General features: G+C 44.6%; 2 protein-coding genes across 4 annotated transcripts; both read right to left on the bottom strand.

Moving 5' to 3' along the window:
- Positions 1-2,431: 2,431 nt before the first annotated feature.
- Positions 2,432-5,579, bottom strand: spcs2 (signal peptidase complex subunit 2). The gene is made up of 5 exons (XM_034603664.1): positions 5,433-5,579; positions 3,573-3,656; positions 3,186-3,346; positions 2,962-3,096; positions 2,432-2,769 (listed from the first exon to the last, which is right to left on the bottom strand). Exons 1-5 carry the CDS (start codon positions 5,478-5,480, stop codon positions 2,583-2,585), a joined length of 615 nt encoding a protein of 204 aa, XP_034459555.1. The 5' UTR covers positions 5,481-5,579; the 3' UTR covers positions 2,432-2,582.
- Positions 5,580-7,259: 1,680 nt separating this feature from the next.
- Positions 7,260-13,538, bottom strand: rnf169 (ring finger protein 169). 3 transcript variants are annotated; one of them, XR_004615780.1, is made up of 7 exons: positions 13,181-13,538; positions 11,586-11,656; positions 11,298-11,366; positions 11,125-11,222; positions 10,937-11,027; positions 9,434-10,651; positions 7,260-9,403 (listed from the first exon to the last, which is right to left on the bottom strand). XR_004615780.1 is itself a non-coding variant. In XM_034603620.1 (6 exons), the coding sequence occupies exons 1-6, from the start codon at positions 13,473-13,475 to the stop codon at positions 9,521-9,523; spliced, it is 1,755 nt and encodes a 584-aa protein (XP_034459511.1). In that variant the 5' UTR covers positions 13,476-13,538; the 3' UTR covers positions 7,260-9,520. The 3 variants fall into 3 exon arrangements, 2 of the variants coding, with proteins under 2 accessions (XP_034459511.1, XP_034459512.1); XM_034603620.1 differs by having other exon boundaries at positions 7,260-10,651; XM_034603621.1 differs by having other exon boundaries at positions 7,260-10,651; positions 13,202-13,537.
- Between the last annotated feature and the right edge of the window lie 321 nt (positions 13,539-13,859).

Genomic DNA, 13,859 nt, shown 5'->3' with positions numbered 1-13,859 from the left:
AAAGTAGAATAGGAGCCAGAGCTTCAGCATCAAGCTCCTCTCCTGTGGAATCATCTCCCACTTTCAGTTCGGGAGGCAGACACCATCTGTACGTTTAAGAGTAGGCTTAAAACCTTCCTTTTTGATAAAGCTTATAGTTAGAGCCGGTCCAGGTTTGTCTTAGACCTGATCTTAGTTCTGCTGCTATAGGTCTAGAAGGTCGGGGGACACATGACACTCGGAGCTTCTCTTTCCAGCTTCTCCTTCCTCTTCTCAATCTTTATCACATCAAAGTAATTCATATCCCATCACTACATGTTACTGACTTGACTTCTTCCCCGGAGTCCCTTTGCCTTATCGTCCACAGATCCAGGGCCGCGGCTGTGGCCACATCGTGGATTAGGATCTGTGGATCACGTATCAGAGATCGTAATGGTGGATCCAGTTTGGCAGATTCTGTATCGTGCTGGCTGATCGTGATAATAAAGGCAGATCCTTTATCGTGTTGGCATCAGATACTGGTGGTGGACCACGATCGAGGTGGCAGCTGATGATGGATCCTAATGGCGGCAGTGGACAATGACTGTGGACTATAGTGGCATCCGATCTTGATGGTGGATCCTGATCGTGGACTATGATTGCAGCAGGACTGTTTGATATATAATATTTCTCCTCAGACACTTGACCATTAATGACATTAATCCATCAATTCACTGACCTTCAGTTATACTTCAAAATGTTTATTCTTATCAAAGCTGCTAAAACCTTTATCTTGATGTTCTCCTTTACACGTGACATCTGTTCACTTGTGTCCGTCCTGGGAGACGGATCCTCACGTGTCTCTGAGGTTTCTACCTTCTTTACCTGTGAAAGGTTTTAGTAGTTTGACTCTTGTTGAGGGTTAAGAACAGAGGACGTCTCACCTTGTTAGTTTAAAAAGGCGCAGAGGTAACGATGTCTGACCTACTGAGCGGGCTACATGGCTTTCATAGTACTGCCATACAAGTCAGTAGACAGTCAGATTTACCTTTGGCCTCAGTGTACCCTCAGGTTCGGCTTGTAATGCTATTGCAATTAAAAGCCTGGAACACCTGATGACACAAAGGTACACAAATGAAGATACGTCACTAACATCCACCGGAGTCTGCATGAACGGGACCAAAGGTGTTATTGATGTGTAAAGCCCATGAGACAAATTGTGATTTGTGAATATGGGCTATACAAATAAAATTTGATTGATTGATTGCAACAGTATTTACTTTTCTCTGTTTCACTTATTATTCAACATATTGATTTCATGTTGATTTCAGACTCTTCAGTTATTGTTTCTTCTTCTCTTTCATTTCAGACTGAACCTTCACTTCCTTCTTCAACAGCTCCACCTTGTGGCTGAGCTGCAGAACAACAAGAAAACACTGGATTCTCTTTTAGTAACATGATCTTTACTGTCGTGACAAAAAGTTTCCACTGAAACAAACACAAAACATTCTAAATAAAAGTTTGGTCAACATTCAGTCACTTCCTTTTGTAAGGCATCAACACTTCCATCAGGGAGGGAGGAGGAGGAGGGGAGGGAGGGGAGGGAGGAGAAGGAGGAGAGGGTGGAGGAGAAGGAGGAGGAGGGGAGGGAGGGGAGGGTGGAGGAGAAGGAGGAGAGGGTGGAGGAGAAGGAGGAGGAGGGGAGGGAGGGGAGGGTGGAGGAGAAGGAGGAGAAGGAGGAGGGGAGGGGAGGGAGGGAGGTGGAGAAGGAGGAGGGGAGGGAGGGGAGGGAGGAGGAGCAGGAAACCACCAACTCAATATTCAGTCCGTCTTTAACATCATCGTCAAACTCTCCTGTACAAAAACGTCGGTGACAGCCGACGGCGGCTCGTTGTTCACCGAACGGCTCCGCCCACCAGTGATGTGCCGAGTTGTGATTGACGAGGGAACACGTGTTCATGTTATTTTAATAACGCTGACGACACATTTTACACATTTTATCCAATGAGCTGCTGCTGATGTCACGTGACGACCTGACAGGACGATGTCACGTCATCAGCAATGAGATAAGACTCATTCAAAAAAATGTAATAAATATAACAGGATGGTAAAGCGGAGCTTTTCTTCAGTGACGATGAGAAAAACCTGCGATTCGACAATGATTCAGGAACTTTATTTGTTTTCACTATATATCTGAAAAAACGAAACAAATCAACCTGCACAGACACAGGAAGCTGCATCAAACTTTCAAAGCATAAGTATCGATTCCAGACGTTTCATAATCCTGTTTTTTCTTCTCTACGCTTTCTGGGTGAAATTAAAAACACATTATCACGTTTAACCTTTAGTGAACCACCACATAATGAAATGATGTGTTCAGAGGTTCTCGTCAGAGCCAACGAATCAGAACAAGAAGCTGAACAACTCGCAGCTTTAGACACGAAACAATGAGACACGATTTCTGAAGAATCACAAAATGTTTTTACCCGATGACACACAGTTACTAAGGTTACAAACAACCACATGTGGCATCACAGACTCTTTGAGTACAGCAGATTTTAACGAGATGAGAACCAATAAACTGAGGAGCCTCTCACACCTTCCTCCGACGACGTTGTGCTGATTTATTTTGTTTTCTTGTCCATGGCGAGCGTGTCGTGCAGTTTGGAAACAGACTTTTCAAACTGGTCCATCACCAGCGTTCCGTTGATGTCGAAGAATGCCGACACCGACCTGGTGAACTCCGTTTCCCTCGAGTTCTTCGACTTCCCGTCTGTGAAGGAAACTCTGAGCGTGTACTGGTCATCAAACCTGAAACACAAACACATGAGGTCAGAGTTCACGCCTCTTCACCACAGAGTATTGTTACTGTCAGTCAGAGTAATCCGATTACTTCATTTCAATGTGTAAAAAATCTTTTTACTCCAACATGATCAAAGAGTTTTTGTTGAGGATGAAGCTGATCTCAGACCTGTTCAGTGGAGCTGATCATTGATCACTGACCGTTTGAGGGAGGAGGAGAGCTGCCACATGTGATCTGGATCCATTCCAGTTGGATCTCTGTTCAGAGCCACCAGGAAAATGTTCTTCTCTTTATACGACGTGTAGACAGTAAGGACGGCCATCATGATGAAGTACGTGATGAAGACGAGTTAAAGAATGATACAACACAACCACAGCACACACCCCCCCCCCCAATATATATATATACTGTGGTTGAAGGATATGAGATGACGCAGCAGGCTAACACGGGTCTGGACTCAGGGAACGGGTGTAAATAATCCCACACCAGCGCCAACATGGCAAACAAACAGGAAACGGTGCAGATCATCAGACGCCCATCCACCAGCTGGAAGTTCTCCACGTAACCGAACTTCTCCAACAACACCTGCAGGGGGCGCAGCAGCAGGAGGACAAACGGACACAAGAAAGACAAAGGTCATATCACATGATGATGTCATCAACCTTTCACTAATTTAAAGTGACATCTTCAATCTACAGTATTTTTTTATCACTTCCTGTTCACAGGATGTGACATCATCATGCTGACACTGATGGGCTTCGTGTTTACGATGAACGGATTTGGAAAGAACTTTACTGAACGAAATTCAAACCTTCTTGGCAGCGTCGTCCAGAGAATTCTTCACAGCTGCTCCGTCCCATTTATCGATCTTTACTGGTTTCTCATCGATCCTCCACTGGAAAAAAAAAACACCCAATTAGATTAAACTTTATCAGAATCTCTTCTGAAATTTGCCTCAAATAAAGAAAAAACATAATTACACAAGTGAACATAAAATATTTCTACACGTTTCATAAACGAACAGATGACATTGAACATTTATAAACAAGTGGCTGCAGTGCTTTGACCACACCGGACCACTAGGGCCCTCTGACGGATCAAACTCTGATTTAACAATTTAACTGAGGAAAAAAAGAGTTCTTCAGTCTGTCAATAACTATAATTATTGTATATTATATACTCTGTGAAAACAGAATCAGTGAAACGTTAACGACTCTTAAACAAGTTAAATCACAATCACTCTGAATCCGTTCACTTAGAGAGAAAAACTCTTCTAATACTGATATGTATTATTGTGATCATATATACATATGATATTCTAAATCATATAATTTAGTATAGATTATATATTTATAGTATCATTATTTCCTAATATATTGTTATCAAACTCCTAAAGTTTAACTATTCACTTAATAAATAACCAGAAAACAAAAATTTATCGAAGTAGAATGAAGAAAATAAACAGAAGATTTGGAAAGAATATTTATCGACAGTTTTTAATATTAAACTGAAAATTGATCAACAGTTTTTAACAGTTTGATTGAGTCTGACTTCATCACATCAATGAAATCAAACTGTATTTTCAACAGTCATTAAGTGTATCTCAGTTTAGCTAAAATCGTTTGGAGACGCCGTCTACATGGTTCACAGAAACCATCTTCTTCGTGAATGAGGACTTCCTTGATCGACGTCACCAGCTCGTCCGGCCCTTATTGCTGTAGAGCTGAAGTTGGACACGGCGAGAAAGTACGAGTTTGTTCTGCAGGAGTACCGTTAGCTGCTGGGTTCAGTTGAAGCGTGATACTCACGACTGCCAGCCCCAGCCCCTCCTAGAAAAACCACTAGTCTTTGAATCCTGGGATATTAAGAGCAAGGGAGGATCCACCGGTTTGTTTCTCTGGAATTAAAGGACGCGTTAGAAAGTTTCACGCCTGTGACGACATCAGTTTAACACTCAGCCTCGGAACTGATGCAACGTTCCAGCACATTTCGGAACTTGGAATTTCGGCTCTGAAATTCGGAGGAATCTCGCCACCCGAGTTCAAATCCAAGATGGCTGCACTGAGTATCAACAGTAGTTTTTACTGTTTATAAGCACTTTTGTTATTAAATGTGTTGTACATAGTACTGTCTGTGTACGTGTTACCACGGCCTTAGTATGCGTGAAATACCACGTTATGCGTTATTATGAACTGGTTTTGCTAACAGTGTTTAGCTAGCTAACGTAAACATTGTTCCTGTGCTTATCAACTCGGGTTATTTGGGGTGTAACGGAAGGCGGCGTGACGTACAGTTGACGTGTCTGTTACTTCCTGTTCAGTGACGTATGGGGCTCATCAGACACCGGAAGTGCCGTCACGTATAACAGCTATTTGGTTCAAACAAAGGTATGTGATGTTCCTGCTTGTTTCACAGTGACGTCACATTGTGACTCTGCGGCTCCAACACGTCATAGTCGAGTTAAATTAAACACGAAAAGATCTTTTAACAGTTTAAACATCGTCCTCACTTCTACAGACTGCAGCCTGTTAGCATTAGCATGCTAACGGCAGGCTCTCAGCAGAGCTGCTCACAGCTGGTGTCTTAGCGGAGACACTGTGACCTTTGACCTCAGACACAGACTCGAACCTTTGACCTGGATCAACCGGAGGAGCCCGCGTGTGTTCTGTACCTTCTCCAGCAGCCCGTTCCTCCCGCTCCTCGATGCTGCAGCCGCCATCTTCTCCTCCTCTGACCTGGACGCTTCTGATTGGCTCAGGGGCGCTTCAGCGACGACTGACGTTTCCAGCGTCCGCGTGGCCGTGCAGCGTGCGCGTGCGCAAGAAACGTTAGAAACAGGAAGTGAATGAAAAAAGCCAAACATCAACAATCACTGATCAAAACAAACCTTCATCACCGAAACAGAAACATATCAGTGTGATATATGAATATATATATAAAGTAAACCTGCTCCTCCGTGTTAGCTGATGGGTACGGAAGCCCAACGTGATGAAGAAAATAAAACTCCTGTATCTCATAATTATGAGATCGCGGCTGTGGGCGGGGCGCCGCAGAGCAGGGGGGCGTGGTCCGGCACGTGGGCGACTATGCATCGATACAGAGACAGAGACACCGAGTCCCGTTCTGTCCACCGAGTCCCGTTCTGTCCACCGGTCGTTGTCTTCGCGAGGTGCTGCTGCTCCGGGATCAGAACAGACGCTCACTAAAGGTCCGGTCGTCCTGTGTGTGTCGGTTCCCTCCTCACTTTACACTTTAACAATAAGCACCAGCACTGATCACGACTTAGTAAGACACGTACGGGACGGACGTTTACTTTGTGTTGGTTTGAGTCCATGAGACACGTGTTCAAACACCGTGTGCACGCGGCCCCCGCTCCACACAACACGAGACGTGACGCGCACAGTCAGGACATCAGGGTTACAGTGACGGAACGATCCGGAGACAGGATCCGTCTTCATCGATTAATGACTAAATACATGTGATTATCAGTTTGTGTGAAGAGGGACAGAGACGAGCACACACACACACACACACACACACACACACACACACACTCCCGCAGACAGACCCTGGCATTTACCAACGTCAGGAATCTGAGTGTTATCTTTTGATAGGATAGGCTTTGTCCTTTTGACAGAGGATTATTCAAAAAGTACACATTTGGAGTACTTGATAGTATTTGTGGCAGTAGTCTAACTAGTAGTCCAACTATATCAGTTTCATGCAGAACTTATGGTAAAAAAGCTTTTTATCCTTCATCAAATACAGCAGAAGAAGCTCATTCTTGTTCTGTGGGGGGGACCTTGACACAGGATAACTCAAAAACTACAGTGTCAGCACTTTGAGGAAAAAACTGCTCTTAACCTCAGAACCGCTTCACAACGAATACCGTAAATGTGCAATCAATTGCGCACGCGAGAAACAACAGTCGGTTGTTGTGATGTTTGAAACACGAGGCGGCTGCTTGACCGCAGTCTCTCGACCATGGCTTCCCAGTCAGAATCTATAGATACTAATCATAATAATGAGAAACAGGATTTTTATTGTCTTCATCACAGTGGTGGAAATGGGCTTCCATAGATGGGACAGGGACCAAACTAAAAAATCAAAGTAGACGTTAAATAAATGTTTGTCAAAGACGATTTCTGTCATTTCAGGTCGTTCTTATCTCACTGATGTTTGTTCATGTTTCTGATCAGTTTGGTTTTATTTAGTTATTTGATTATATAAAAACAGGCTGAGCCGTCATGATTGACAGCTGACACTGACTCAGGATTGGTTAAGCTAGTGTATGGGAGGGACCTCTAATTTGGCTTTAATAGCACAAGATGGCAGCGTTTGTATCGGCTCAATTTCTGGAGGAAGTGGACACAAGTATTTATTACTATTACTTATTTATTTGTACCCACGTGTCTGTAACACTGTCAGATTCAGTGTGTGTGTAGATGATAAACGTGTGTACATGTAGGTTGAGATGCAAGAAGGACAGGACACACAGTGGTCTCAGGTCATTTAGTTTTTCTTGGTCTCCTCCTCGCCGTCATATAAAACTAGTGAATCACTATAGAAACATGGTCCATCCGTCTGTGGTGGTTTGGCACTCAGCATGAAAACACTGCATCAACTCAACCATCAAAGCTTCACACCTACTTTAGAAAATGTGCATATCAGTATCATCAGGGGAGAAAAAGCCCTTCAGCTCCATCAGACACACAGACTGTCAATCATCAATCATCAGATATTCATGTCACTCAGAAACAGGAGGCAGCTGAGAGGAAGTCATGTGATCACATTACACAGTAAAACAACTTATTACATTTGGTTTGTTTTTACATTTTAAAATCAACTGATGAAGGTTGAAGCGTTGAGACGTTTTCTGTGACTGTTTCTTTAATAAAGTTGCGTTCCCTCGGCTCCACTTTATCTCTGGGTCGCTGTCAGATAAACTTCATCGGCAAATTCATCAGAAACAAACTCAGCTTTTTTACTTTAATCTCAACTCTGATTAAATCCACTTTAGCCTCACGTAGCTATATTTAGCTCTTTTCAATATTTAACATAATCTATCAACAATCTGTTTCAATAATCTATAGTCAATATATCATTAATCAATGAATCGATCGACAGTAAAATAAACAGAAACTATTTAACTAAACAGTTGAGGTCATTTCCTGTTTCTTGTCAGATTTAAGATGGTGTTTTCACTGATGATTTAACAAAACAAGATGTATTTTCTTTTTATAAAAAAGTAATCAGCTGCTGAGGTCTAACCTTAGCTCAGGTTAGTGTTCGCTTCACAGAACGCCAATACGACAAGTTATCTCACTTCCTGCTTCCACTGAATTATTTCATCACAACTACCAATGAGGCTCGCTCGTCCTGTCACATGACTTTCTCTCCTGCAGAGTAATGAGGTGAATCTCCGTCTGGACTACAGTAACCATTTGGCAATCCACCGAAAATGATCAAAACCGACATTTACGAACTCTAGTTGACTTACTCTTGCTCATGTCGGTTAATTTGGTTAATACAATAGATGCATTCACGAACTGTCGGGTTTCCACTATGTTCCGAGCTGTCCCCGCACGCTGACCTGCCTCACTTTACACATCAACAATCAACACCAGCACTGATCCGAGGTTATTAGGACCTGAACAGAACTGAAGTTTAGTTTGTGTTTGTTTGATACGTCGAGTGTATGAGACACGTTTCAACACATTGAAAAAAAGTCCAACATTTTGTGAGCACAAAGTTCACCTGCTACACACGAGACGCAGTCAGGACATCAGGGTTAGTGACCTGAATGATCCAGATTCATGATCCTGCACTATCGATTAATAACTTAATAAATGTGATTGTCAGTTTGTGTGAAGAGCGAGAGACAAATAAAGACACACTCCTGCAGACGGAAGTTCTTCCCCCAGATGACGACATAACACAGTGCTTTAACTTCTTTGTTGCAGAAGATGCGACGCCCCGTTTATCCAGGAACATAAATATGAATTCAGCAGGTTTTTATAAAGATCAGTTCTAAGTGTGATGATTAGAAAACATCAGAGGAGCAAAGTCTGCATAATGATGAGCCTCGTAACAGTGTGTTTGCATACTGTGTATTACATGTTACATGATTATCCCACTAGAGGGCGCAACACAGCACTCAGATCGTAAACTACACTGCCCCCTACTGTTCCATGTGTCTATAGCATTTCTTGGACACATGCACAACTTGTGCCTCAGACACAGGAGGCCCAAGTTGTCTTTGTTGTTACACATCGGCTCAACAGACGATCCACAGGTTTTTATTTTGATACTGTTTGATCGTTTCCAACCATCGGTGATGTTTCAATGAAGTTGATGAAATATAACGTGCAGGTGAATCAACAGTGAAAATGGTTCTGTCTTTAAGCGGCGTCTGTTTGATGGAACAGTGAAGACAAATGATAAACTGTTTATTGATCATTGATCAGTTACCATCAATTATTGCTGCAACATCAGTTTAATGTAAAATGAATCAGTGATCTGTGTTGGGTCGTCATGACGATGTGTTTCTATCGCAGCGGATTATTTTCACCTTGGTCTCACTGAGTCAGTTTTTGGTGATTTGCTGGTGCAAAGAAAATAAAACATGTTCAGGACATTAAACTTGTCGCTGCTGAGACAACGATTGAAAAACATTCATACTCATCAAACCTCTCATCACTTTGCATATTTGAACCACTTCCTGTCTGACATTGTGCTGAGTCAGCAGACAAATCCTTTTTAGTACTTCTTGTTGATTCGTCGGGATCTCCTTAGACCACGCCTCCTGCGGTTCTGATTGGACATCCAGGATCGCAGGAAGTACGTGTCGGGGCTCCTCCTGCGGTTGACAGTCTGGTTCTCCAGGTCAAACTGTCTCTGCAGCTTTAGGGCGAGGACCCGGTCCTGGCGCTCCTGCTGGATCTGACAGATGTACCGCTCGTCGAAGGCGTCCTGGCTGCCGGGCCGGCTCCTCTTCATGTCAGCGTCGCGGTCTGAGTCCAGGTGCTTCGTCTTCTGCTTCCTCTTCTTGCCCCTCCTTGAGGTAGACTGGTTGTGGATGGTACTGTCAGACTCTTTCCTGGGACTCTGCGAGTCCTTTGGCACTAATTTACATGACTGGAAACCAGAGTTCTTAGAATATGGGGAGAATGATTGTTTTCGACTAAACACCACCCCCGCGCTGCAGGATTCAGGAACTGCGACTGTCGATTCATAGTCTGAACTTCCTCTGAAAGTTGCATCACTGCTGTAGCGGATAGCAGGTACCCGGATCATCACGGACTGTTTCTGGAAGGTGTCCGTGTCTCCGGCTGGAGGATCGAAGAGCAGCCTCCTCTTGTTGGTGGATGTCAGCCCGTCTCCTGCAGAAGACACACGAGTCTTTGTGGCATCCTCGCCGACGCTGGTCTTGTTGTGGACCTCTGTGATGGGGCTGGTCAGCGTGGCCTTGGAGTTCACTTTGAGATTCTGGCGATCAAGCTCGATCTGTCTCCACTTCTGAAGCACAGCAGGACTGGCCTCGTAGCTGGTGGATTTCTGCAGGCCGCGGGTCAGATTCCGAGGCGTGGACTTAACAATGGTGGGTTCCAACAGACGGCCGTCTGGGAGACGTTTGGGCGGCGTGCACGGCGAGCAGACGATGGGCTTGAAGTGGTTGAGCTCTTCTGAGATGCTGTCATTGCTCTCAGGGCTGATGGAGCGCTCGGGCTGAGGCAGAGGGAGGACCAGAGGAGTGGAAGATGATGACGATGATGTGATCACAGCTCGCCAGGTGAGCCTCCGGTCAGGAGCAGCGATCGGAGCCGAGACGGAGCGACTATTCTCAGAGGAGAGAAGGATTCCTGCCGTGTAGCTGTGACTGATCCCGACCTGACAACAAGAAGAGACAGTTACAGGGGAGTTCATATGAGTTCACACAGGACTCACTCAAACAATCCAACACCTGAACTGTGACCTTTCCCCTCACTCATTAAAAGCATTATCATGTTTTCATGTCTGATGGAACTTCAGCTAATCAACTAATCTGTGCAGCTCCAAGTGTAAATATCTGGAGATTCGATCACAGCGGCTGTAAAACACCTGAGGGACAAAAGAAGATGACCGTGAGCTGAGAACACGGCTCCTAAACAGCTGCTCTCAGATCAGGGGTTGTACCTGGTCCATCATGGCCGGCTGAGCGGTGACCTTCAGTTTCCCTCCTCCTACCTCCACCGGGTCGGTGCAGCTTCGACTCCTCTGAGCACCACTGAGGGACAAATACAGGTCAGGGCATCAAAACCACAGTTTGTTACAGTCGGGTGTTTAAGCTGCACGACTCCTAATGATTCTATGGTTCTGCTCACCCAGCAACAACTAACGAGGCTTTGGTTTTCCGGACGAAGGCAGAGACGTTCCTGATCTTCCTGATAGGCTCCTCGTTCTCGGAATCCGACAGAACTCCCTAAGAAGACAAACCCTTCATGTTTAACTGTCACTCTCCTGGACTGAACATGTTAAATACAAGAGTCAGACTCACAATGCCGTCACGTCGCAGTGAGTCGTCTTTACGTCTCCTAAACTCTTCTCTGTCGTCACACAACAGCAGCTGAAACACAACATACGACGACAGTTACAGTCTCACACAGAGAATCTGCTGCAGTTAATCAACGTCAAGATTAGAGTTCAACACACAACCTGACCACGAGCTCTGCTGTATTTCATCGATCAATCAGATCAGGAAACACAACATAAAGCACACGAACCAATCAGAAGAGGTACGTCAGGTCAGAAGTCATGAACCCTGACACCGTTCGTCCTCGCTCACCTTGTGTTTCCCGCTTGCTCCTGATGAAACGTCAGCTGACTTAGCGAAGAGAGCAGGACACACAAAGAACTCTGCAAAGACACACACACACACACACACACACACCTGTTATAATAACACGCACACACACATCTGTAAGAATGACACATTACATAACATTTAGCCGATGCTTTTATCAACCGGCGGAAACAAACATTGATATTGTATCGATGCATCAACCACGAGGAACAAACCCAGAACAACAAGAATCAAGTCGGTAAATTAACTTCATGAAGCCAAACTACAAAGTGCAACATGTAAGTGCAACTTAACTTAATTTTATGATTTATCTTTGAATATAAACACCAGAGTTGACGATGGTTATTAAACATCATCTTCTTCACCAAGGTTTAGTCTGAAGAGAAGTGTCTTCAGTCTGGAGGAAGATGTGTGGACTTCCTGTCCTCATGTCCATGTGGAGCTGGTTCCACCGTTTAGGAGCCAGGACAACAAACAGTGGTGATGTTGTTGAGTGACAGCTGTCCCTCACAGTGAGGGAGCAGCTGATTGGCTGATGCAGAGCGGAGTGGACGGGCTGTGAGGTTTGACCATGTCCTGGGTGTGGACTGGACCCGATCCGTCCCCAGCACAGTACCAAGTACTAGTGTTTTGAAACGGATGCGGGCAGCTATAATTATTTATTAAACTAAAGCAGGATTTCTTATTTCTAAACATAATGTAATTGTGATTTCTAATTCTTCATCAAACTAAATCTTCATTTGAGTAATCAGCAGTAATATTATTTCATTTATATGCTACATGCTAAGATCATTTCAGAGTGAATATTTGTGTAAGGTTTAGGAAGCAGAGTCTTTCTCTACAGAAACTTAAGCTCATCAAAAAGACTCAAGATCATTAAAAAATAAAAATGTAAAAGTGAATAATTTAAGTGTAAATTAAAACTGAACTAAAGAACTCAGGGTCCTTCTCACAATGAAGAACATACAGAAACACATTCGAACCATCAGCTCCTCCTTCAGCTGCACATGTCTGGACAAGTTCTCATCAGTGGGACTGATTCATCACCAACCGATCCAATCAGATCCATTCAGATCCAATCAGATCCATTCATTCAGATCCAATCAGATCCATTCAGATCCAATCAGATCCATTCATTCAGATCCATTCAGATCCAATCAGATCCATTCAGATCCATTCATTCAGATCCAATCAGATCCAATCAGATCCATTCAGATCCAATCAGATCCATTCATTCAGATCCAATCAGATCCATTCAGATCCAATCAGATCCAATCAGATCCATTCATTCAGATCCATTCAGATCCAATCAGATCCAATCAGATCCATTCATTCAGATCCAATCAGATCAAATCTTCTCATTCGATCAGATCAAAATTTGAAGTCCGATTAACTAATCGGATCAAATCTCCAGATTAAATCCGGTGTAAACAGACTGATTGAACCGGATCCCTCGGACCGGACCGAGGCCTCAGTCTGGTAGAAGTAAAGTTTCTGAGGGAAACTCCTCCATGTTGTGGTTCTTGTCTGCGGCTCAGATTCAAACACGGAGCTGACTGAGCGGAATGTCCGCCTCCCTCTCCCCGGTGAACACCGACCTCTCCTGCCCGTCCTGCTGCTGCTCTTCTCGGGGTCACTCCTCCTCCGGAGCCGCTCCTCGGTGGCTGGGTGTCTCCGGGCCCGGCAGAGCGGACAGGCCGGGTGTCCGCAGGGCGGGCTGCCCCCGGACGGACCCTCCGCACACGCCGCGCACTTGGTCCCCTCGTCCTCCGGTGGACTCGACCCGGGGCCGCTCGCAGCTCCGGACCGGGACCTGCCGGCGGCGGCGCTGGCCGCGGTCCCGGGCCGTTCAGCGGACCGAGCGGCCGCCATGTTCCTGCTGAGTGTCCTCTCTCAGGTCCGCTCACAACAAACCCCGCCCTGCCGCCACCGGAAGTGAGCAGCCCGCCAACCACGGCACAACATGGCGCGAGCCCGCTCTGGTAGAGCTTCAAAATAAAACCACTGTATATGATTAATTTGATTCATTGTATGAAAACGATATGATTATAGAACATAATGAAAGGTCTGTAAAACAAGTGACGAACATCCGGCGGAAACAAACATTAATATTGTATTGTTGAAAGTAACATCAAAATAATTGCATCACTTGTTTCCTGTTCAGAGATTTCACAGTAAAACATGAGCTACTTGTCAGAGCATTATAACCGTTATACATTTCTAAAAGTGATTATGGATGATTAATATTATAAAACA

Source organism: Hippoglossus hippoglossus, chromosome 13 (genome assembly GCF_009819705.1).
Source record: "Hippoglossus hippoglossus isolate fHipHip1 chromosome 13, fHipHip1.pri, whole genome shotgun sequence".
NCBI classification, from domain to species: Eukaryota; Metazoa; Chordata; class Actinopteri; order Pleuronectiformes; family Pleuronectidae; genus Hippoglossus; species Hippoglossus hippoglossus.
Note: the sequence above shows the minus strand (reverse complement) of the source record. Positions and strands in the feature narration are given on the sequence as shown.

Bases quoted from the DNA above. Each gene is read 5' to 3' on its own strand.
- spcs2 (XM_034603664.1), bottom strand. From the start codon at position 5,480: ATGGCGGCTGCAGCATCGAGGAGCGGGAGGAACGGGCTGCTGGAGAAG. The intron at 3,097-3,185 runs ATATCCTTCAAC...CGTCTTCATCAC, and splicing joins TTAGCCTGCTGCGTCATCTC to GTACTTCATCATGATGGCCG. The intron at 2,770-2,961 runs GTCAGTGATCAA...TTTGTGTTTCAG, and splicing joins CTCTCCTCCTCCCTCAAACG to GTTTGATGACCAGTACACGC.
- rnf169 (XM_034603620.1), bottom strand. From the start codon at position 13,475: ATGGCGGCCGCTCGGTCCGCTGAACGGCCCGGGACCGCGGCCAGCGCC. The intron at 11,367-11,585 runs GTGAGCGAGGAC...GTTGTGTTTCAG, and splicing joins GAGCAAGCGGGAAACACAAG to CTGCTGTTGTGTGACGACAG. The intron at 10,652-10,936 runs GTACAACCCCTG...TCTTGTTGTCAG, and splicing joins AGCCGGCCATGATGGACCAG to GTCGGGATCAGTCACAGCTA.